Genomic DNA, 25,792 nt, shown 5'->3' with positions numbered 1-25,792 from the left:
TGTGTCCTCAGCTCTGCTCGGCCCACCCTTTGCATTCTCAATACCCTTCCTGTGGGGGAGGGTCTCAGCCTTTCAAGAGCACATTTTGGAGCAAATAACTGGAAGCTTATGTCAAAACGATGCTTCTCATAGAGAATCTCATCCCAGTAAAACTATTTTGTGAGAGACTGACTCTGGCCTGACATTTCCTGATCTCTGATGTCCTGAAAAAGGCATGGGAGGCTGCCACCCTAACAACCAACCGTTTTTTAAGGACAGAGTGACCCCTACAGAGAGTGCCAAGAGAATGGGCCCAAGGCCAGAAGCCTGTCTCAGAGCTGCGGAATGTGGGGGTGAGAAGGCCATGGCCAAGGGGCAAAGCCAGAGGAAGGACACAGTCCAGGGGGCTGAGTGCAGCCATTCTCCTGGGCTGTAGCATGGAGGAGCAGGAGGCAAGACTCAATGGAATCCTTATCTTGGGAGAATTCCTAGTCTCGAATGTTCAAGCAAATTTGGAACTGTGTCACTTAAGTAGGGAATTTGCAGAAAGATACATTTTGCTTGTGGAGCATTTGCCAGCCTTCTAAGCAAATTTTTTTTCTTTAAATTTCTAGGCATGCATAGAATGGGAGAGAAGCTGGCAGCACCACACCAGATTTAATTAAAGTATCTGTAAACTTAACCAAAGTCTTCCCTGTTTTATCATCAGAGTAACGTTTGTGAGTTCTGGGGATCATTTTTTAGAATGTTGGCAATTACAGGAATATTTTGAGAATTATCCCAAGAATCCAGGAATACTCTGTCTCCCCAGGCATCTGCATACAGTACACTCTGAGCTTCTTAGAGGGTAAAAACTAGGACTAAAGGGTCTTTAGACCCTGGAATGCTGCTCATACACTGCAGGAAACATGAGGTATGAACAGTCAGTACTTGGGGAAGGTATACTTTTAGATTTTGTTTAATAATAATTTCAAATGAAAACTAAATCTGGAATTCTTCCCACTCATGGGGGTATAATGAAAACTTCTCGTGGCTATATAAGAATGTTGTTTCAGGAAGAAATGTACCCTCATGGGAAAAAAGGCACAATGCAAATTCAAATTAGTAATAAAACTGTACAGTGTGTAGCATATGACCAGAGTTGGCCTAAGTCACTCATGGGAGAAAACATTCTAAGGCTTGGGAAAAGTCACATCCCTGGTGTGTGTGTGTGTGTGTGTGTGTGTGTGTGTGTGTGTGTGTGTGTGTGTGTGTGTGTGTATAGAGCTGTGTATGTTTGTGGACAGGGGAGCAATGACCCAATATAAACAACACTTTCTTTCCCACAACTTAAACATACACACAATACTTAAAATAGTTTCATTCAAGGATAGAAGCCGTGAGAGTCACAGGATCATTAAACAATAGCAAAGCTCTGTTAGTCCGTGATCTTTCCATATTCAGGGGAACTGTTAAAAAAAAAAAAAAAAAACAAGACTCTGCAAGAGATCAATATTTTCCAAAGGGATAGCAACTTATAGCACAAGAGTATTTGGATTGCTAAGTGCCTTCACTTCTCTCTGTGTTGCAGTTTGCTGCTTTGTTCGTTGTGAAGCCTTTTTGCTGGATGTGTTACATGCGATGAGCTTTGGTGTTACAATAAACAGAGAGGAAGGCTGCAATAATGTATTTCAGTTAGGAAGAAGCACTTGAAAGAAATTGGTTTTGCTATACACATGATGTGAACCAATCAATAGTGGTTTAGTCTGACAAGCACTGCCAATATCCATTGTCACAGTTCAGAAAGTCTTTAATGGATAGTTCTTCAAAACCCAATGATTTCAGCACGTGTTCAAAGTCTTGCAATACACTCTACCTGGCAGAAATTAATCACAGATAAACTTTTGGTGTTGTATGAAGTATTTTTTTAACAAAGAGCCAAAAAGCAGTTAATTAAAATGTATATATTAATATATATTTATCTTATAAATTAATATATATTTAATGTATGAAGCAGCTAAAGACTTACTCTAATAATACCAGGTACATAATAAATGCCCAGTAAATGTTGAAGAAATCAGAGGCACTGGGATGGAAGGTGAAAGTGCACTTTCATACCAGCTGCTCTATTTACTTACTGATTATTACAACTATGATTATGATATAGAGTAACTATCATAACCACCGTTCACAACAATTAGCTTTTATTGAATGCTTACCATGTTTTGTATATATCAGGACATTTAATTTTTGCAACAGTCCTTGGTAGGGATATTGCCAGTACCATTTAACAGATGAGAAAATAGAGGCAAAAAGAACTTATGTTGCTTAAATAAGATTCTGCCACTGTTAGGTGACAGCTGAAATTCAAAATCTGAAATTGGTAGTATTCAAAAGAGATAGACAAAATGCATGAAAGAGACTGGAACACAAAGTTTTTGAAAAGGAACAGCATTAATGTTGAAAGGAGGCCACATATTAGTGGTTCTTATCTGCTTTCATGCTTAAATATTGATCCTAAACTCTTACTCCTATGCAGCAACTAGGAATAATAAAAGCAGACTCTGTGATTGGGATGGAGAAGAATAAGGTTCCTAATTGGGCTGAGAAAAGAGCTAAGGAGCTTATAAACATGAATGTATATGCTTATAATATAGTGGGCTAAGGGTTCAGTTCAGTTTAGTTCAGTCGCTCATTCGTGTCCGACTCTTTGCGACCCCATGAATCACAGCACGCCAGGCCTCCCAGTCCATCACCAACTCCCGGAGTTCACTCAGACTCACGTCCATCGAGTCAGTGATGCCATCCAGCCATCTCATCTTCTGTCATCCCCTTCTCCTCCTGCCCCCAATCCCTCCCAGCATCAGAGTCTTTTCCAATGAGTTAACTCTTCACATGAGGTGGCCAAAGTACTGGAGTTTCAGCTTTAGCATCATTCCTTCCAAAGAAATCCCAGGGCTGATCTCCTTACAGTCCAAGGGACTCTCAAGACTCTTCTCCAACACCACAGTTCAAAAGCATCAATTCTTTGGCGCTCAGCTTTCTTGACAGTCCAACTCTCACATCCATACATGACCACTGGAAAAACCATAACCTTGACTAGACGGATCTTTGTTGGCAAAGTAATGTCTCTGCTTTTGAATATGCTATCTAGGTTGGTCATAACTTTGCTTCCAAGGAGTAAGCGTCTTTTAATTTCATGGCTGCAGTCACCATCTGTAGTGATTTTGGAGCCCACAAAAATAAAGTCTGACACTGTTTCCACTGTTTCCCCATCTATTTCCCATGAAGTGATGGGACCAGATGCCATGATCTTCGTTTTCTGTTGAGCTTTAAGCCAACTTTTTCACTCTCCACTTTCACTTTCATCAAGAGGCTTTTGAGTTCCTCTTCACTTTCTGCCATAAGGGCGGTGTCATCTGCATATCTGAGGTTATTGATATTTCTCCCAGTAATCTTACACCATCTGTTTTGAAAAAAAAATATAGTGTGATGACAGTAATCAAGAACAAGAACTAAGAAACTGAGAGAGATGATTAGGTCACTAAAGCATTTTTGCTTAAAAGGAAGCCCCAGTCTGTACTCTGTATCTCTATTCCTATATTCATTCTTATCTTAATGCATTCAGCACCTGGAGCACAGTGAGTGGTTCTTGTATTCACCTTCTTCCCAGTAGCTGAAGAGTTCAATTTGTGTTTATGGTGATCGTGCTCTCTGCAGCCCAAAAGCCATCTTCAGTTGTTCTGACTGGCAGTACAGAGTAGTCACGTATCAATGCTGATGCTGTCCTGTGATTCACTAAACTCACCTAAAGCAACTCATCTTCCCTTTTAGGTCTAGAGTGACACATGTGTCAAATTCCCTCAGTCATGTCCAACTCTTTGCGACGCCATGGACTGTAGACTGCCGGGTTCCTTTGTCTATGGAATTCTGCAGGCAAGAATGCTAGAGTGGATTGTCACTCCCTTTGCCAGAGGATCTTCCTGACCCAGAGATCAAACCTGGGTCTCCTGCATTGCAGTCAGATTCTTAACCATCTGAGCAACCTGGAGTAATTTTGTCAGAGTTCACCTGAAGCATATGATTTAAGACCTTAAGTTGAAAGCAACTGATTACAGTGGGAGGCTACTGCCACCTCTCTGTGTCCTTAGAACTTTGACAGCATTGCCAGACAGAGAGGCAGGCTGCGTGGCGGGTGAGGCATTGCCAAGGGCCGGAAATCAGACAGCTCATATTTGATTTCCAGGTTAGCCACTGTTGCTTACTTGGCATAACCTCTCTGAACCTCAGATCACTAAGCAGCAGAGTCAAGAGCAGTAAGAGAACCTACCACATTGAATGATTATAAGGACTAAATGAAATAGAATATTCTTTCATTGTCACACTAGTAACACTCTAAAAACAGTAATCCATGTGACTTTGGGATGATCAGATTGGCTTGTCAAAGTGGAAACTGAGATTGCTTTAAAAGAATCAATACTATATGGATTATAATATGTAATTGTATATATAATATTTAAATTGTGAGAAAAGTTAAATATATGTTTATTTATTTAACATTTCTCACAATCTAAATAAACACTTTATTCCACCACTTCCTCTTAAATATTGACTGCTTTGACTTAAGACATTTCTCAAACTACCAATGCCTGTACTATATATTTTTCTGCCCTGGTTCAAATTTTATGTTTTAAAAATTAGGGATACAGTATTGCATATTCTTGATCACACAGAGGACCAAGAGTTTAGAGATGAAAGAAAAATCTTCAGAGTTGTCATATATTTCTCCCCTCTACACCTGCTGAGAATACAGTATCTTTACACACATTTTTCACAAAGTACAAGTACATACATGGACACAATATACATAGTGATAGCAATCTCTATTTATGTCTTAAGGAGGGAAGATTTTATTGCCACTCATTCAATGCAAATGGGCTTTCCTGGTGGCCCAGTGGTAAAGAATCCACCAATGCAGGAGATGTGGGTTTGCTCTTTGGGTCAGGAAGATCCCTTGGAGAAGGAAAGGGCAACACGCTCCAGTATTCTTGCCTGGGAAATCCCATGGATGGAGGAACCTAGTGGGCTACAGTCCATGGCATTGCAAAAGAGCTGGACATGGTTTAGCAAATGAACACCACCACCACTACCCAATGCAAATACTGCTAAGCGTGAGTCAGTATGTAAAACCAGTGTGGACATTATCCAGTACTCTTAAATATGAATATTATTTCCTTTTTCAACTTTACTTTTTTTTCCATAGAAATCTAAGTGGTAATTTCCTAGAATTTGGTCATACTGCTACCTCTATGGGGGGAATTGCCATGCGTACAATTATATTGCTTTGGTTTTTTTATTTTGTTCTCTTTTTGTGGACTGATGTGCACATTGACCTATGAGGCTCTTCCCATTTGATTTGACTGTGGCCTATTTTATATCACTAGCCCATTCCTGTATTTAATATATAGAAAACATGGAAAACATGTTTCTACTTCATGGTGCCCTTTGTCTAGATTAATGCTCCATGCTATTTTTTCCTTTCTTTTTTAGTAATTTTGCTTTCAAAATCAGCTGCTGAGCTAAGGCAGCTCTGCAATCCCAAACTTTATAGGCAAATTTATCAAAGTTTTGAAATAGTTTTCAAGTGACAAAGTTTTATCAACACTATATCAAGCAATAAGAAGCCAAGATAAAATTTCTCATCAATAGAAGATATTTGATGATCTGAATCTTTAGATTTTATACTGTATCTGATTCTGTTTCAGAAAAAAACTGTCATTATGTATCTCTATACACACCATAGGTTTATTTATTTAGGTATATTTTCTCTTTCTTCTTTCCTTTTTTATTTGTAGTATTTCCACAACCTTTTGATGGAAAATCTTTTGCAACTCTCACTTATAGAAATAAACTAGACAGACTTACAGTTGAAAGAATATTATATTTGTGATGAAATTGCTCAGTGTTTGCAGTACAGTTTTGAAGTTGCCATCATCATCACAACCACCCTGAAAGTTATTGTTTAAGTAACTCAAAGCTATGCTAAATGCTATAAAAATAGTTTAAATATAACACCCTGACTCACCCTACAGCAATGCATTATAAACTAGATACACCTAAGATATATGATCAGCAAAATAAAAATGTTAAGCCTATACATGAAAGTACTATGAAGAATTTATTATAATTAGTAGAAAAATAATGGTATTTCCATATGGCCAAATGACAGGGCTATGACAGTAAACTGCCTGCTGTTTATTGACACTGAAAACATAAAAAAGTGGTTAGATCTGTCTACTTAAACTAGATAATTTAGCGAAAAAGTAAACATTTATATTGTATGAATTCTCATGAGTGGATAGCATAAATATGAATCATCAAAGAGAGAATGTTATCATACCCTTCTGTTTCCAACTGATTATTTTGTTTTTCTATAACATCTAAATGGGAATTAAGTGGTTAAAACACAGCACTGCTGTTAGAATGCCGTGTATTCCCTCTTCCAATTATTTCCAGATTTAATCCTGATTTGTGTTTCAAGTAAGTCACTTGAAGTTTCAATAACTTAGTTTCTCAAGTGGTTGAAATTATGACTTTTGTTTACACTGAGCTTGTGAAGAAAACAATATATTAAATGACCAACAGTACATTAAGCCCAAACTTACCCTTTCTGCCCACTCTGACACAGGGAGATATGTGCAAAGTGTTTTGAGCTGTAAAACCACACTGTGGAGAGAGCAAGCAGTATTTATTACAGCCTAATGAATTAGGATAAGAGGGTGTGCCCTGGAAAGGAATCAGGCAGGAGGCAGACAAGAAATTTAGTGAATTTTGTTTCCCAATTTTGGGTAAGGTGCTCTTGTTTTAGTAAGTTAGAAAGAGTTACAACAGGGAAATTCCAAATACAAGATCATATGGAAAATAGGAAAGGAGAAAAATCAGCGTTTTGTTTTGTGATCCACGTGATGGTTTGAGAAGTGTTTGGAAATCTTTGGGGGTGAAAAGTCTGATATAACCTGATTTTTTCATTTTTTTCTGGATTTCCCTCTCGGAACCCTGCAGTGTGATAAGATGATTGTACTAAGTGACTCCTTCCAGCTTTGCTCTGAACATCCCACTAGACTCTCCATGTGTTGGGAACTCCTAGCAGCTAATACAGCTATCTATCTACACCTATGTTGCTCCTTATGTAAACCCCCACCAAAAAAGTAACAACAAATACCCTAGAAAATTGTTTGAAACAGCATTTCTGAAGGGTAGTAACTCTACTTTCCTTTAGCAATATTTCTGAAATGTTAGCTCTCCCAGCATTTCCAAATTGAAAAAAAATATATATTAACAACATGTAAGTGTAACATGGGAATACCGCGAGAACAGGAGTTTGGCAGGAAAACGGGATATTTCAAAATAAGATCCACAACAAGACAAATTCTGGCAAATGCACAGTTCTGGATCATATTATCCAAATTGTTGGATTCTGGAAGATTTGAGAGGTTTTTTTTTGTGTGTGGTTCCCATCACTTAATAGCATGGTAGTGGATGTTCATCATTCAAATTGCATTGCTTCCTCCTCCCATTACTAAAGTTGGAAAATAAATATACAAAAGGCATCCATTATAGTACAAAAAGCATTCTTTATAGTAAGCATTCCTACCTTGAGAGGTAGTTTTAACACCATAATGGCTGCGTCAGGTATAAAACTTGTGTTGGGATAATGCCATGCATTGATATCATATGTAATGATATTTATTGGAAATCATCTTGAAAAACTCAGGATCCTAACTATTCTCTAGTGTGAGCAGCTTTAACAGCAATTAAATCTCTCCACTGGTTAAGAAAGGTGCTTAAAACTAATGCCTTAGGTCTATGAGTGTGGAGACTTAAATTGCATATTGTTATTCAGAATTCTTAGGCTTTGAAAAATATTCTGTTTGTTTGGGCTTGAAAAAAAAGATCACACATTGGTGGGGGAAAAAAAACGAGAGAGACAGGAAGCACAAAGGAAATAAAAAAATAAAAGTAAATTCTAAAATACCTGGAAAGTTAATCCAATTCAACTTAACTTTTCTCAGAGTTGAAAATATGTGGAATTAAGAGTGATTCCTCTGTAAATCAGATTAAATTCTTTGGAATTTAAATCTATATCTTTTTGGTTTATTTTTCAGTTTTTGAATAAAAATTTTAAATGGGAACGGAAAAAAACTGCTCATTGGCTTAACATAAATCTTTAAATTACAATACGCTTCACCCTCAAAAAGTAGTTGAATCTCTGAGGAAAAGGAAAAGGCTGAATTCTATTTTTCATAAATGATGGATTATTGTACCACACTGTGTATTTTCCAGTAAAGTGTCCTTTTATTTGTACTGTGTGATTACAAGTTTCTAAAAGTATGTGTGGGGTCACTTGGGTGCTGTGGGAAAGTGGAAGGAACTCTGTTCTGTTAAAATCAGTAGTGAAATCAGAAGCAAACTATGTCCTGATTACCATAGGCATGTGTTTAAATTTTGCTTTCCTTAATTGGTTATGTTGTATTTACTTAAAATGAACAATTTGGCAAGTTTTTCTCCCTTGACAACAGAAAAGCGTAAACTGTTTTATAAGTTTGGCTGTTAAAATCAGATTTGTAAACCGCAATATTCAAAGACTTTTTCTGCTGTTTACAGGGGGCCAGTGATGGACTTTGCTTTGTAACCGTGTGCTTTTTTTACATTTTTGGTTTGTATTTACAGTGCTTTAAAGTTATTTGGTTAATTAAAAACTATGCCATATATTATAGTCATCTATTGACTTTAACTTTTGCATAACTCTTCTTAGAACAAAATGAGCAGAATGAATGATGGCAGAGGCCTGGCAATTTGACTTGTCATCTAAGGACGATTATTTATGGCATCAGGAAATGGAAGTTGACGCTCTAGTCTGTCTCCAGGAAAGTCATCATTAGAGGCAACTTTGGGTAGTTTGGCTGTGTTAAAAACTGTGTAATCATATCCAAGACTGCTAGTTTCTCAGAATGTATGAGAAGGAAACAAGCTAAAGCATCTTAAAGTATACTTGCATTTTTCTTGTAAAAACAGTGTACCTTACACACATTTCACACATGTGGAGCCAGATGGTGGTATTGAAAACAATATATATATATATGTATGTATATATGCACATATATACACATCTAATTAAGAGTACTATCACCAGAGTACCTGTTTCCAAAAATATATAACTTACTATATAATTACTTTCATGTGTATATGTGTTTTAATTTGCAAAGTACTTTTTAATCATATCATTTTTACTAGTCCCTAAATGGCAGAAAAAAATACCATCATTGGCTCTGAATTTCCTGGCAGCCTGTCATGGAAAATGACGGGATTTTGACATGAGACTAGAAATAGAAAATAATACCTTTGGTAACCTGTGAAAATTTAGATTGTTTGTTCCATATCATTTCAAAAGCAGACTTTGAGACCCAAATTACTGAGGTAGGTTTCTCCTGAAGGATACTCGTTCATTTAGCCCCCAGTACTAGAACCGAGGCCCTTGGGCCTTTGTTAACAACTGTCAGTTGGAGCAGATTATACATGACCAGACCCAAATGAAAGTTGATAGGCTAGAATGTAAGCACAGCATATTAAGATGCTCAAAATGACTCATCCAGTCATAAAATTTTGAGTCAGTTAATACCTGATATTCACGATCCTATAAGAGCAGTTATGGCTAGCATGGGTTCTAATGGCTCTTGGTATTTCTCCAGAATGACCTGAGGTCAATTCCTCCACTAAGATCCCTTAGTCTCTTGTACTTCATACTCCTCACCATACTGTATTATTACTGTAGAGACCATATGCATTTTTATCCACAGCAGTTAAATTCAGCACTACCATGCATGCATGTGGCCAGTTTGTATATTTTTTTAAGCATCTAGCAGCACTGTCCAGGAATATTTGAGCCTAATTTAAAATCTTCTCATAGCCACATTTTTTTAAGAAACAAGAAATAAGTTTTAATAATATAGTTTAACAAAAATACCCAAACATTATTATTTCAACCTATGGCAAAAGCAGCATTGTAAGTAGTCAATAGCCCAGAGTGACTAGTGACTACTGAATTGGACAGTGCAGCTCTAAAGCACCGCTCCTCAGGCCATTTCAAGTTAAGATACACATACACACACAAAATGTAATAGATGAGACATCAGATATATATGTTAAGTATATGTGTATATGTAATAAACTGTTATTCGCTCTTGTGTGTGACACAAAGAGTTGGACACAACTTTTTGTGACCCCATGGACTGTGGGCCACCAAGCTCCGTCTATAGCGTTTTTCAGGCAAGAATATTCGAGTGGGTTGCCATTCCCTTCTCCGGGGAATCTTCCTGACTCAGGGATCAAACTCAGGTCTCCTGAATTAGCAGGTGGATTCTTTACTGTCTGAGCCACCAGGGAAGTCCATATAGATAATATATGCTGCTTATAGAGAGATTTATTATTAAAATAAGACTTTTTTCACTTTTCACAGTTCCTTTACATTTTGTCAGTCCATGAGTAGCCCTTCCACCACCAATCAATGAAAAATTTCCCTTCAGTTGGGAATGATTCTCAACAGGGAATATGTCTCCTCCCTCTCCCCGCAGGAGACATTGGAAAATGTCTAGAGACATTTTTGATTGCCACAGTTTAGGAGAGGATGCTACTAGCATATTGTGGGTAGAGACCAAGGAGGCTTCTCCACACCCTTACTCTGCACAGACAGCCCCCTGAAAAAAGGAATTGTCTGACCTCATATACCAATAGTGCCAAAGCTGAGAACCTTCCTTTGAGGTAATAGAAGATATTATGATCTTTTAAGTGGCAAGTACTGTCTTAACTTAGTATTTAATAGTGTATAATCCCATGTGATAATTTAAATTTTTCACTTAATTTAAAATTAAAGCTCCACTCTATACTTAGCTAGGAGGAGGACAAGATGTCTTCCTCTCTTTTCCTTAGCCTTGCATTTCACCCTAACTCCCCATTTTGCTAACAAAAGTTTGTAACTACCTTGTGGTCAAAGCTAAAGGAAGGAGGTTGCAAAAATGTCCTTATTTGACCAGTTACAAGAAAGCTTCTCACACTAGGCCTGGCAGACTCTTTAAAGCAGACACTCTCCCTCAGGCACTTTCATGGGTTCCTTTGAGATCCCACTAGGAAAATTTGACTTCAAATCCTTTAATTCAAGCAATTTATTTTCTCCCAGCTCCAGTTCCCTCCTAAATCTCTCTCTTTTTATTCTGAGTTCCTCAGGAGGGGATAGAATGGCTCAAGTGTAGCTCCCCTACAGTTATCACTTAGTAAACTGTTTTGCACCCAATAGCAACATAAAATTTTTTAATTGATTAAAACCATTCTATTTTAAAAGACTAAGTGAGCTCCTGATACTTTCGTTTTCCTTCACCTTCCATTTTTCACTGTTAGTTCAGTTCAGTCACTCAGTTGTGTCCAACTCTTTGCAACCCCATGGACTACAGCACACCAGGCTTCCCTGTCCATGACCAACTCCCGGAGTAGATTCAAACTCATGTCCATTGAGTCGGTGATGCCATCCAAACATCTCATCCTCTATCGTCCCCTTCTCCTCCTGCCTTCAATCTTTCCCAGCATCAGGGTCTTTTCCAATGAGTCAGCTCTTCACATCAGGTGGTCAAAGTACTGGAGTTTCAGCTTTAGCATCAGTCCTTCCAATGAATATTCAGGACTGATTTCCTTTAGGATTGACTGGTTTGATCTTCTTGCAGTCCAAGGGACTTTCAAGAGTCTTCTCCAACACCACGGTTGAAAAGCATCAATTTTTCAGTGCTCAGCTTTCTTTATAGTCCAACTCTCACATCCATACATGGCTACTAGAAAAACCATAGTTTTGACTAGACAGGCCTTTGTTGACAAAGTAATGTCTCTGCTTTTTAATGTGCTGTCTAGGTTGGTCATACCTTTCCTTCCAAGGAGTAAGTGTCTTTTAATTTCATGGCTGCAGTCACCATCTGCAGTGATTTTGGAGCCCCCCAAAATAAAATACTCCAATATATTAGAATACCAGATAAAGATCTTATTAGACTGATCCCATATCCCAACTTGACTTTGAACAAGTTACTTAACCTCTTTAATTTAGCTTCTTCATCATTTAAAATGAGTAGAATTAGTTTTGTTTGTTGTTCACTCTCTAAATTCATGTCCGACTCTGGCACCATGGACTGCAGCGTGCCAGGCTCCTCTTTCCAATACTTCAAAAGATCATTTTGTGATTTGATTCAGAAAATATTGATTAAACCTTTACTATGTGATGAACAATGTTGCAGTATTAGGGACACATTAGTGAACAGTGTTTATAAAAGTACATGAAATCCCTCCTTACACTGTAGTAGAATTAGGTTAAATCACATTATATGCTTAGGAGAGTTTCAAGCATATAGTAAGGTCTCAATACATTTTAGATATAGTCTTATTAACCCATTTGAATGATTGTGTATGTGCCTGCATGCTTAGTCACTAAGTTATGTCTGACTATTTGTGACACCATGGACTATCGCTTGCCAGGCTCCTCCGTCCATGGAATTCTCCAGGCAAGAATACTGAAGTGGGCTGCCATTTCCTACTCCAGGGAATTTTCCTGACCCAGGGATTAAACTTGTGTCTCTTGCATCTCCTTCATTGGCAAGTGGATTCGTTACCACTGAGCCACCTGGGAAGCTCTAATATTGAATGATCAGCTTATTCTGAAATGTGATTTGACAGGAAAAGACCTCCATTTTCCTACTGAGGTGTCCCAAATCTTCACATGAAATCGGTAATTAGGTGAGGACAACGAAGGGCCCTGTTAAGATGAGTATCTCATGGCATAGAGACAATTCATTCCTATCATTTTACCAATTATGAATGATTTTGTTGTTTTGTTGCTGTTGTTCAGTTGCTAAGTCGTGTCTGACTCTTTGTGGCCCCATGAACTGCAGCATGCCCAGCTCCTCTGTCCTCCACTGTCTCCTGGTGTTTGCTCAAATCCATGTCCATTGAATTCATGATGCTATTAACCATCTCATCCTCTGCTGCCCCCTTCTCCTTTTGTCTTTGATCTTTCCCAGCATCAGAGTCTTTTCCAATGAATTGGCTACTCCCACCAGATGGTCAAAGTATTGGAGCTTCAACTTCAGCAACAGTCTTCCCAATGAATATTCAGGGTTGATGTCCTTTAGGATTGACTTGTTTGACCTCCTTGCAGTCCAAGGGGCTCTCAAGAGTCTTCTCCAGCACAACGATTAATGATAAGAATCATTATTAATAGTGAAAGTGAAAGTTGCTCAGTTGTGTCTGACTCTTTGCCACCCCGTGGACTATACAGTCCATGGAATTTTCCAGGCCAGACTGCTGGAGTGGGTAGCCTTTCCCTTCTCTAGGTGATCTTCCCAACCCAGGGATCAAACCCAGGTCTCCCACACTGCAGGCAGATTCTTTACCAGCTGAGCCACAAGGGAACCCCTGTTAATAATGTCATTAATAATAAGATAACTTGAAAGTGTTTAGGCTCCGTGCTAATGAAGGTACAGACCTTAAATGTTATGTTCATCATTGAATCCATATCCTTTAGCATAGGATATGATAATCAGTAGGCATTCAGCAAACATGTGTTTAGTAAATGAATCATTAATAGATACACACCTAACTTTCATGATAACAGTGAGGCTAGTAAAACTGAGATGGGGGACTGATGAAGACACGGCAAAAGTTTGAGTCAATATGAGTTACAGAATTTCACCTAGTGGTAATTTCACACAAATAAGAAGAGAAAGATGTATCTGCATTCTTTTTAAAAAATTGATGAATTAACTTAGCTGTGCCAGATCTTAGTGGGGCACAAGGGACCTTTGACCTTCATTGTGGCATGAAAAGTCCTTTAGTTGCAGCATTCGAACTCTTAACTGCATCCGGTTTCCTGACCAGGGATCAAACTCTGGACCCCGGCATTGGGAGCTCAGAGTCTTAGCTACTGGATGGCCAGGGGAATCTGAAATCTTAAAAATATCTGCTTTCTTAACTTGATAAAGAAGCTTGAAAAAATCATTAGGTATGCAGGACCTTTGAAAATGCCTAAATTTCCTACTGTTCAATTCAGTTCATTCAGTCACTCAGTCATGTCTGACTCTGCGACCCCATGGACTGCAGCACAGCAGGCTTCCCTGTCCATCACCAACTCCTGGAGTTGACTCAAACTCATGTCCATTGAGTCGGTGATGCCATCCAACCATCTCATCCTCTATTGTCCCCTTCTCCTCCTGCCGTCAATCTTTCCCAGCATCAGGGTCTTTTCCAATGAGTCAGTTCTTCACATCAGGTGGCCAAAATATTGGAATTTCAGCTTTAGCATCAGTCCTTCCAATGAATTCAGGATTGATTTCCTTTAAGATTGATTGGTTTGATCTCCTTGCAGTCCAAAGGACTCTCAAGAGTCTTCTCCAACACCACAATTCAAAAGCATCGATTCTTCAGTGCTCAGCTTACTTTATAGTCCAACTCTCACATCCATACATGACTATTGGGAAAACCATAACTTTGACTAGACGGATCTTTGTCAGCAAAGTAATGCCTGTGCTTTTTAATATGCTCTCTAGGTTTGTCATTGCTTTTAATTGAAATTAACAAGAGCTTTTTTCTCTGCAAGTTAGATGAACTTTTCTATAATTTTGTGTACAGATACAGTTTGGTAGAGGGCTTCCCCCGGTGGCTCAGCATTAAGGAATCTACCTGCATCACAGGAAACATAGGAGATGCAGGTTCAGTCCCCGGATCAGGAACATCCCCTGGGGGAGGAAATGGCAACCCACTCCAGTATTCTTGCCTGGAGAATCCCAGGGACAGAGGAGCCTGGTGGGCTACAGTCCACAGGGTTGCAAAGAGTTGGACACGACTGACTAAACACACACACATACACAGGTGGAGCTATCCAAATAAGTTATCATGTTAACTATGAGGAAGTTAATGTGAAAATAAATTGTGAAAATATGGACCTAACCACATGTTCATTACATGATCATGTAGCAACAGAGCTAATATTTTTACATGGGCAAATTTTTACTCCTGTGCCCTGTCTAAACAGAAGGGCCTGAGCTATGAATTCAAGTAGTCATCCCATAACTAGCAGTTTTCTATTCATATTTGCATAAAGTAATAATCATAAAGGAAAAATTTACTGAAAGCCTCTGACTTTTTTTTTTAATCTCCAGTGTTCAGACTGCATCATAGTGCTTCTGATACAAGCGACAAAAACCGAGTTAAAAGCAGATTAAAGAAGTTTATTACCCGAAGACCTTCCCTGAAAACTCTGCAAGAAAAAGGACTTATTAAAGGTATAGAATATTTTATACTTTTACTGTAACAGTGATAAATGAATGTGCCTCTCTGTCAGTAGTTAGTTGGCTATAAAGGAGTTTTAGGAGATTTTATTCTTCTTAGGTTGCTTATTAAATGTTCTGCTCTATGACAGAAGGAAAAATAGCTCTCCAGAAAACTAATCCTGAGAAAATAAAGGTTGTATCATAAGATCATTGAAAAAATACCAGGTTTTGCCCTCAGAGGATCTGGGAGCCAAGAAGAAACACCCCAGTAGTCCATTAGAATGACCCCACATGCTGGAATAATCTTCGATGTACCTATTGCTCCAGAATATTTACTAACAGCATCCCTTCTCATTCTCAATTGAGTCTTTTTTTTTTTCCTTTTTTTTTAAATTTTATTTTATTTTTAAACTTTACATAATTGTATTAGTTTTGCCAAATATCAAAATGAATCCACCACAGGTAAACGTGTTGAATTGTATAATAAGTTATCTGATCACCTAGTCATAGTCTGAAGTAGGGCTAGGAAGAAAGTCTAAGATAAACTAGTGTCGTGAAAACTTACAGGTTTGAAAACTGGAGGACCCAGAACTCAATCTAAATTGAAATAAGCAGATATTTTGCAAATATGTGTAAAGTATATAAAATATCTTCCACCATTCCAACACCAGAATAGAAGAACACTCTGGCATGATACTGTAATTGGGACTCAGACTTCTAGTCTACCACTCACTAATATTGATGTTGAGCAAGCTGTTATCTCTGAGCCTCAGAGATGTTATCTCAGAGCCTCTTCTTTTAACTGGGGATACTTATACCCATCACGGAGAAGACTCTTAAACAAATGAGATAATCCATTTAAAGTATTTAACAGTGCTTCTGGAATATAAGTATTCAAAAAATGTCCTCTGCTATCACTAATATTATTATCATTCATTACTCTTGTTGTTACCAGATAGATGAAAGGATGGATGGACAGACAAAACCAGTGATGTAGATTTTTATGACTGGAAATCACCTTATAGATCACAGAGGCAAATGTATTATTTTCCTAAGAAAAAAATATATTAATCAAGTCCATTATTCTCCCTGGTTTTCAGATTTTCTAACCAATGGACACATTTTGAAAATTAAATACAAGAAAGAATTTGAAAATAGCCTAAAATAAAGTACTAAAATAAACTTTGAGAATGAAGTGGAAAGACATCCTTATAGAAGTCAAAAAGTGATTTATGATACAAATATTTCTCAGGAACAGGGCAAAGCAGATAGTATTTTCAGCACTACTTGGGATGAGAATTATTTCAGTAGTTTACAATAGCCATCTGACCTATTAACTTCAGTCTCTTTTTAAAATAGGTGAACATATCACAAAAATCATCTAGCATTTTGAACCAATTGTGAAAGGTTAAATTTTGTGAAGCATGAACATACCTATCACTAATAGAGTGGAAAATTCTTTAACATAAGCATTTGGAAGTAGAACTAGCACCTGCTTTAAATCAGTCTTAAGCTCAGACTTTTACTCTCTGAAATGTCCTTTGCAGTGGACAGCATTTGGTCTTCTACAGATTCAACTTCACATCATCATATTGCAGTACCTCCAGTTCTACCTTAGAATTTATCCCATGGATTATCATTTTCTTAGAAAAAAATCAGTAGCATGTTACCTGCTATCATGACAAAATATAAACCCAGATAAGCAGCCCAAACAATTACAGTCTGACAAACTCCAAATTTTTCATGACTGTAGCAAAATAAAACGGGCTTTAATTCAGTGGCATGGTCTGGCCCCAATCAAAATGCTGAAGAATTAAAAACCATAGTGCTCTAGAATTGGTCTCAGAAAACAGCAGAGAAACTGGATGCCTAATGCAGTTTTCATACTGATGTAATGGAACCACTGAACACACTCCGATGGTACATTTCCTATCTTAAAGCTCCACTGCATTTTCACCATAGTTGACCAATGAGTCAGAATTCATTAGTAAGGCTATGGAAAATCTATGTGAAATTCCAATTTGATAAGCTTCCATTGTTGTCTTCAGTGGAATTTTCTTCCAAATACAGATCAAGTTATGCAAATGCACTCACTTCTTGGGCTTGTTTCAGTTTTAACTGTGAATTTTTTGTAAGGCTTCTGAGACTTTTTTTTTTTAACTGAATAGAAAGCATTAAACCAATTTTTAAAGATATCGACCCAGTCAAATTTAGTATGTTAAGTCCGTTTTCTTAGCATATTTAAGGCAAAGACTTAGGCGAAAAAATGAAAACAATGTTTTTGATTGGCTGTGAAAAATCACACAAAATAAATCAATGATTAACACTGAAATGGTTAATTTCTCCAAGTAAAATGACTTAACTCTTTCTAGAGAAGAATTATTTAGAAAAAAGGGATAATGCCTTTAAATGTGTCCTGGAGTGTGTTTTCCCAAATTATATTAAATATATATTCAAATAATATATATTTAATATATTCTTTTGCATATGTTGAGTAAAGACCTCCATTACTGAGGTTCAGGAAAGCTGTACATGGTAGTTTGGGTCTTACAAGCGTGCTTCCTGATACCTAGGAGGGGTTTGGCAAGGCCACAGCCACTTTTCAAAGTGTTTACGCTTTTATGCAACATTCCCAACAGATTGAGAGGCCTAAGCTTTGAATTCAACCAGCGTTTATTGAGCCCCCACTGTGGGGCAGGAAAGGCTGTGTTTTATTGACTTTCAATGCCCAGCAGAACAATATTCACAAAGCACTTTAGGTGAAAAGAAAACTGTCACAATATCGCACAGTATAAACTCAGGCACAAACCCTTTCTTTAAAACTTGATTTTTGGACTCATGAAGACCCGGCCAATATGTGATTTCATTGGCTAGATTTTAGATAGGGAAGTAGCCTTTTAATGGGGCTGCATTTTCTAATTTCTTTAATATGACTAATGAAAAGGGTACCTTATGATGCCAAAAAGGGGCCAGCAGAAAATTCTGAATTATCACCCAATGAAAAGAAATAGTAATAGCTCAGGTGGGTGTCACAATCATTGTGCCACTACAGTAGTAGCTTCTGAAAAGCCTTCAATTTCTCCAAGTGCTTTCACATTTGCCAAGGGAATGGCAAGAGCTTTTTAAATGTATGAGTTTATTACATTGAGCCACTCACGGAAAACAAAACTCCAATCAATGTAATATGTAAATTATAGGGAATAGGGTACACTTTAGGGTGGTAGGTATGTTTGTACATGTCCTCTCCTTGCTTTTGGAACTGAAGTAATTGCTCATTAGCATCAGCCAAACTACCTTATGTAATCTTTCAAATAGCAGCATTGACATCCAAGAACATAAAACACAGGCAATGCAATTTTTAGAAAAGATAATAATTGGTTGGATTTTTAGGAGCAACTAACATTTCCTTATGTCAAAATGATAAAGACTATTGTGTATTTTGAAAGTGGTTTCTTTCATCTTTGTATAGAAAAAACCATACTGGATGACATTAGTAGAAATTGAGAGCAATGTGGTAATACTTCTGTTTTTTAATGTTTGTTATAAGGGAAACAGCCAGTATAAGGATTAAATAGTACACCTCCAGGATTTATGATGAAAAGCAGTGTTTTCCTGCCTCGTGCTCATTTTCTTCCTTATAGGGACCATTTGGGGGGGTTTCTATTTGTAGTTCTCAAGGCTGCCTCTCTATCTTAGTTATTATTATTTGGGGTATAGATTTTTGTTAATATCTTTCTTATCTTTAATGTTTCAATATCTTTCTTTATAAATTTCAGACATTACTTCAGGTTTATTTTACAGTGAATCTGACAATTAAACTGGACTTCATCTACCTGTCTTTTTCTCTCCCAAATACTCAAATACAATTGGCCTTACTGTTACTATTGGCTTCATCTGAAATATCCAACATACTTAAACCTCTGTTTATTGTTCTGTTGACCATAGACAATTGAGACTTAATGCCTCCACTGACAAGATGACAAGCAAGGTGTCCTTTTCCCCTTTCATCTCCTCTACTTTTGCTGTTAAGTCTTTACTTCTACATCATGAAAAGTTGTTTCACAGCCGCAATCAAGAATTCTACCCTCATCCCATATATTTCAAATCTAAATGTGAAAGAAGTGATCAGTCATGTAATCATGTAGATATTACAAAATTTTTCACCAAGTAGTGTGCCAGATTGGATTAATTTATCCATAGGTCTGATACCAGGCTTTATTGGCTGCACAAATTATAATGTTATTATTTTTAAAGCTTATGCTTCATCATTTGCTTATAATTGTGCTATTGTTTAGCTTGATACATTTTGGGATTGTGAATTTCTTGTACAGATGTTTATCTCCCAAAGTTTTCTTTTTCATTGCTTTCTGAGTTTTACATCCTCAAAGGATTTAGTCCTCTCTACTAAACATTTTATGTACCTTAGTCTGTGACTCCCTAGGTTTTACCCCAGAATATCTTCTAAAACCCTTCCATCATCCTACTCCATTTGTATTTTTGGTTGCTTTCCAGGTTTCACTTTGGTTGTTGTTATTTAGTTGCTAAGTAGTGTCCAACTGTTTGTGACCCCATAAACTGCAGTATGCCAGGCTCCCCTGTCCTTCACTATCTCCTGGAGCTTGCTCAAATTTATGTCCATTGAGTCGGTGACGCTATCTAACCATCTCATCCTCTCCTGCCCTCTTCTCCTTTTGCCTTCTATCTTTCCCAGCATCCGGATCTTTTTCAAGGAGTTGGCTCTTTGTATTAGGTGGTCAAAGTGTTGGAAATTCAGCTGCAGCATTAGTCTAGCAAATATTCAGGGTTGATTTCCTTTAGGATTGACTAGTTTGATCTTCTTGCAGTCCAAGGGACTCTCCAGAGGTTTCTCCAGCATCAGCATTCCAAATCATCAGTTGCTCAGCCTTCTTTTTGGTCCAACTCTCACATCCATCCATACATGACTACTGGAAAAACCAGAACTTTGACTATATGGACCTTTGTCAGCAAAGTGATGCCTCTGCTTTTTAATATGCTGTCTAGGTTTGTCATAGCTTTCCTTCCAAGAAGCAAGTATCTTTTAATCTCATGGCTGCAGTCACTATCCGCAGTGATTTTGGAGCCCAAGAAAGTAAAATCTTTCACTGCTTTCACTTTTTCCCATTATATTTGCCATGAAGTTATGGCCATGATCTTAGGTTTCTTTTTTTTGTTTTACGTTGAATTTTAAGCCAGCTTTTCACTCTCCTCTTTCCCCCTCACCAAGAGACTCCTTAGTTCCTTTTCACTTTTTTCCATTAGAGTGGTATCAGCTGCATATCTCTTCTAAAATCCTTCCATAATCTTACTCCATTTGTGTTGGTTGCTTTCTGTGCTTCACGTTTATTACTCTGTGATTTCCTTTCATTGATCTTCTGAGCTGTATTCACTGTCTTCTGAATCCCATGCCTTTTCTTTCTTGCTTTAATTTCTTCTCTTATTATGTAACAGCCTTCAGTAACTCATTTAGAAAACATGAGACCTTGACTGTCTAAAAATATCTTCAGTATGTCCATACACTTAATCAATAGTTTTGTTGTGCATAAAATCCCATTGCCTCTAGAATATAGAGTTGCAGTTTCCATTCTTACTCTTGTTCCTTTGAATTCTTTTTTCTTTCAGAATCGTTGATTTCTTTTGTCTGTTTTTTTTTTTTTTTTTTGATGGGGGGAGTCTTTGAGATTCTATAGTCAAGATAATGTATACAGTTGGCAGAATTTTTAAATTTTATTTTGCTTGGCACTCAACTTGAAGAATTGTGAATCTTTGGCTCTGGAATTTTTTCTCTTTCTTATTATGTTAATAATTTTCTCCCATCAGTTTTCTGTTGCCCTCTCTGTGATCTTTAGGATGTGAGTATTAGATCATCAGAATTGGTTTTTCTCATGTTCTGAAAGAATTCTCAGTTTCATCATAATTTTTGCTTCAACAATTATATTTTCAGTTTTCTAGACATCCTTCTTATTCTCGGTTCCTTTTTACATACCTCACTCTCTCGCATTATATGAGGACAAGTTTTGTTTGACCATGCTGCTCCCATTCCTAATAGTGAGGATGATACTTAACACTCAGTAAACGTTAATTCATTGAATAAGAGAGAAAATAGAAAATAGATTATATTTTTTTTCTAACTTATCAACTTGTATAAATTACAATTTGCTGTTGTTTTGGACTTTTAATTTTAAGATTTTCTCTTCTTTGAATCATCAATGTCATCTGCATTCCTTTTACTCATATATTTGTCTGATTCTCTTTCCATCACATTAGTAACTTCACCCCCATGTCTGGTTGGCCATTGCTCTTCGTTCTTGTTACAAAATGAGGCTCCACAAAAATGAGCTGTAATTCTGCATACATGGGTAGAGCTAGCTTGTCAGTGGTATGTTTTTGCTCTAGGGTGATCTATAGGAACTATCAAACCTGCTTGAAATATCAAATATCTCCATAGGGTAGTGTATGCCTTATATACTTTTGCTAAACTGAATAAATCTGTGTACAATTTTTTATAGTGAGAGAAAATTTTCAACTCTCTTTTATAATTAAGAGAATTGAGTTTATTTGAAAGCATAACAGCTTTAGAATGTGACTAAGTTAAAGGTAAATTCTCTCATTTATCAGTTATAAATTTAATATTTGGTTATCAACTTTTGGGTTTATAAAATTTACATCATAAAATTCAAATGAAATTATATTTAAGTTTATTTATTTTAAATGTAAATGAAAGAATCTCCCATAGTGCCCAACTTATCTTAAACATTCAGCAGCTCCCTTGTTTCCTTCCTTCCTTCCTTCTATCTTTCCTTCCTTGATTTCATCTTTCTTTCCTTTTTCCCCCCTTCTTTCTTTTCTTACTTATGTTTATAGAGGAAATCATGACCAAGATGACCCTAGGAAAACACTCTCTCAAGTATTCTTTTAATGTTTGAGAAATTAATCCAGACAAGTATCAAGGAAAGGAAGCAGTAATTCATTTCTTCAAGGAAAGTGTAAAAATCATTTGCAATTGGCTCATATTTACCATTTTGGGTAATTTTTATTATGGTACTCTTTATACAAAAATGGGCATGAGCTCATTTTCTTTTCTATCTACACCCACTAACATGGTGTCATCCAATTGCTAAAATGTTTAATAATTATCCAAACAGACAATTGTTTAAGTTTCTGGCATATGAGAAAATAATATCTTTGACATCACAGTACTTTTGTAAAATATATGTTCTACTAAAGAGTAAAGAAAGCTTTGCCATCCAAGTTGCTGATACAAGTTATTAGCCCTAAAGTTTCAGCAGTCATGTTTATGAATAGCAAAATCATTGAGTTAAGAGGACAGTATTTTTAAAGTAATTTGTTAGAGCTAATGTATGACAAAGTAACCTACCTGTCACATTGTTAGTTTAAGCAAAATATATATGAGCAACACTGCAATATACCTTTGAGTAGAGATATGCTCCAACTTGCCACATTATCAGTGTTAGTCTGAGAATAATTATATTTGAATTTATATACTGGGGCATGGGTCTATCATTGCTTGGGCCTGAAATACTCTCACAACTTCCACAATATGCATTAATGTGCTTAAAAATATCTTGTAAATCTTCTTTTCTTTAAACTTCTTTATGGTTCATAATTGAACTGTGATCCTTACGTGTGAGCTGTGTCATGATTTAATATTAGCCAAAATTAATAGCCAACCTTAAGCTGCTTTATCTTGGCCTATAAGCTTCCTGGTTCCTCTGCATTTATAGTTCCCAGGCAGTTTCTGTTATTTAAAGGCTCTTGGGAGCAAATGTGTTCATAATAGAGTACCACATAGCTAGCTTTTGTTCAATAATAAAATACAGGTCACCATGAAAGATGGCAAATGTTGAGGAAAAAGTGCACCTGGCTAGCAGGTTAAGCCCATGTCTTTTAAAAGCCTGTTATCCAGAGAGGAAATGATCCTGATATTATGAGATATTAAAAGCAAAATAACTTCAGAGCAACAAGAGAGAAATGAGGTCCAGAAATGCGAGCAAATGAGGTAAGGGGGGAAAGAATGAGCCAGAGTAATGACTTGGTTTCCCTGTGGCTCAAGAACTTATTTTCTTATGGAAGGAGAACTTTTCACACAGCATTCATTAGAATATATTATTTGAGATGGTGACTTACCTATACTTGATTTTTAGTACTACAAAATGATATTATCTGTAATTTCCTGCTATAAACTACTATATTTCATATGTTTGCAGGTAATATTATTTTTCTACTATTCTCCTTTTTTCTTCCTTTAAATTATATTACTAACATTTGAGTTGAGTTCTCAAGATCTCTGGGTTTTTTTAGGTAAAAGAAAGTTCTGGATAATATCAGCCTTTAGCACTAAAGCTGACTGTATTCCTAGTAACAGCATTCTAAATACGGAGAATATAAAATGAATAAGACCCAGTTGATTTGAAAATAGCATACTGGCATTTTGTTGTTAGCCAATGGCCTCTAAAACCCATATTAATTCTTGTCCTGGCAGAAGATGTTGGGTTTAGCCATTCCATGGACTATTTATTATTAAAAGACTGCCCAGTGTTTTGGCACAGCTTACAGAGTTAGTCTAATCTTGGTGACAGTTCGAAATATTGTTTTTAAGCCTTCCAGTTTGAGGACTGACAAGTTTTCATAAAGTAAGAAGAAATCAGCATGAGCACCAGTAAGGAAACAGTACCAGGTAGAGACAGGTTTTGTTTTGTAATAAACCATGTTTTAAGCATACTCTGTGCTCTAATTCAAATTGTATGTGTTTGTGCATATGTGTTTGGGCATGTATGCATGTGTCTGTAGATCATGTACAGGATAAGAAGCCTCTCCTCCCATCCCTGACATTGCACCAGCCCAAGTTTATTTGCTCTCTGAAGCATATCCTCAACTAGTTGCAGATGACCAAGTCAGGCCAATGTGATTATTTCCTTCCTGGGTCAAAAGGCTGCTGTGCTGCCCTCTGGAGAGGCGGTCTATGACCGCTCAATCCTCTAATCACATCCTAAATCTTTCCTCCATGAAACCACCTGAAGAGAAGAAAAAGATGCAGGGCTCTCGTCAGTGTTCACAGGAGTCCCTCTTTTAAAGGTTAGCATTTATTATTGATACCCTGCTGTTCTCCAGCAGGTGTTCTCATACCACACAGTTCCCTCATGACTCCTAAACCCAGCTCACAGGCAGGGGAAGATTCTTCAGCTGAATTCTTGTTAGCTTTTCAGGACCTCGGTAGACTGTACAGACTGCATCCAAAACCAGTGCTGGCACTTTACCTTCTCCTTTGTAGTTGTAATTCTGTTGCTGAAAATACATTGATTTCATTTTGTAGTGGGATGGATAATGGAGGGAGAGGAAACCAGAGTTTCTTTCTGACCGGGAGATGGATAACTTGAACAAATGTGTGTATAAATGCTTCATATATAGTGAGATGAATTCAGTTTTTCATAGTGCTTGGAAAAGGAGGTACTCATGGTATGACTGGAATTCGAGAGTCCATTTGTATGTATGCTGACTGTGTCTCTGGAGATGATACAATTCAGAGCTCTCCCAACCAGTTTCTCCTCATGAGGGTCCACATTCAGCAGATATGTGGATGGCTACGAGCATAGGAAATGTTGCTGCTGCTGCTGCTGCTAAGTTGCTTCAGTCGTATCCGACTCTGTGGGACCCCAGAGATGGCAGCTCCCGTCCCTGGGATTCTCCAGGCAAGAACACTGGAGTGGGTTGCCATTTCCTTCTCCAATGCATGACAGTGAAAAGTGAAAGTGAAGTCATTCAGTCACGTCAGACTCTTCGTGACCCCATGGACTGCAGCCCACCAGGCTCCTCCATCCATGGGATTTGCCATGCAAGAGTACTGGAGTGGATATGTTACCATCAATAATTCATTTTGACATATCTTAACATGAAAATGGGCTTCCCTAGTGGCTCAGTGGTACAGAATCTGCTGGAGACGTAGGTTCGATCCCTGAGTCGGGAAGATTCCTTGAAGTAGGAAATGACAGTCCACTCCAGTATTCGTGCATGGGAAATCCCATGGACAAAGGAGTCTGGTGGGCCACAGTCCATAGGGTCATAAAGAGTAGGACACGATTTAGTGAGTAAACAACAACAAAGATTGATATAGTGCTCTTTTTATTTCCTCCAGCATCACTGACAGTGTGGCCTACAAATCTTTCCTCTTAAATTCATGTCTATTATAAATCAGAAATGTTCCACAAATTCCCAACATAAAGGAAAAAAAGAAATGTATCATTTTACTGGGGGGAACAAATATAAAAATATCTCTCTTGTCCAATATAAAAATATCTCTTTTGACTTGTTACCTTATCTGATTAGTGACATTGAAATTTGACCAGCCTCTGTAAAATTTAATCATCAGAAAAATAACTCTGTATCACAAAAATACTATTCTAGCATATTCAACTTTTCTCTGGGAAAGAGGCAAGATGCCA

General features: G+C 37.3%; 1 protein-coding gene across 1 annotated transcript in view; it reads left to right on the top strand.

Moving 5' to 3' along the window:
• The window catches only part of ARHGAP15 (Rho GTPase activating protein 15), a 698,712-nt gene that overhangs the window by 393,171 nt on the left and 279,749 nt on the right, over positions 1-25,792 (top strand). Inside the window, exon 9 of the mRNA XM_027561624.1 lies at positions 15,204-15,326. Coding sequence (XP_027417425.1) covers positions 15,204-15,326 — 123 coding nt within the window. The remainder of the gene's footprint in view (positions 1-15,203; positions 15,327-25,792) is intronic.

The sequence above is a fragment of the Bos indicus x Bos taurus genome, chromosome 2 (assembly GCF_003369695.1).
Source record: "Bos indicus x Bos taurus breed Angus x Brahman F1 hybrid chromosome 2, Bos_hybrid_MaternalHap_v2.0, whole genome shotgun sequence".
Classification (NCBI taxonomy): Eukaryota; Metazoa; Chordata; class Mammalia; order Artiodactyla; family Bovidae; genus Bos; species Bos indicus x Bos taurus.
This window is presented reverse-complemented; position numbering and strand designations above follow the sequence as displayed.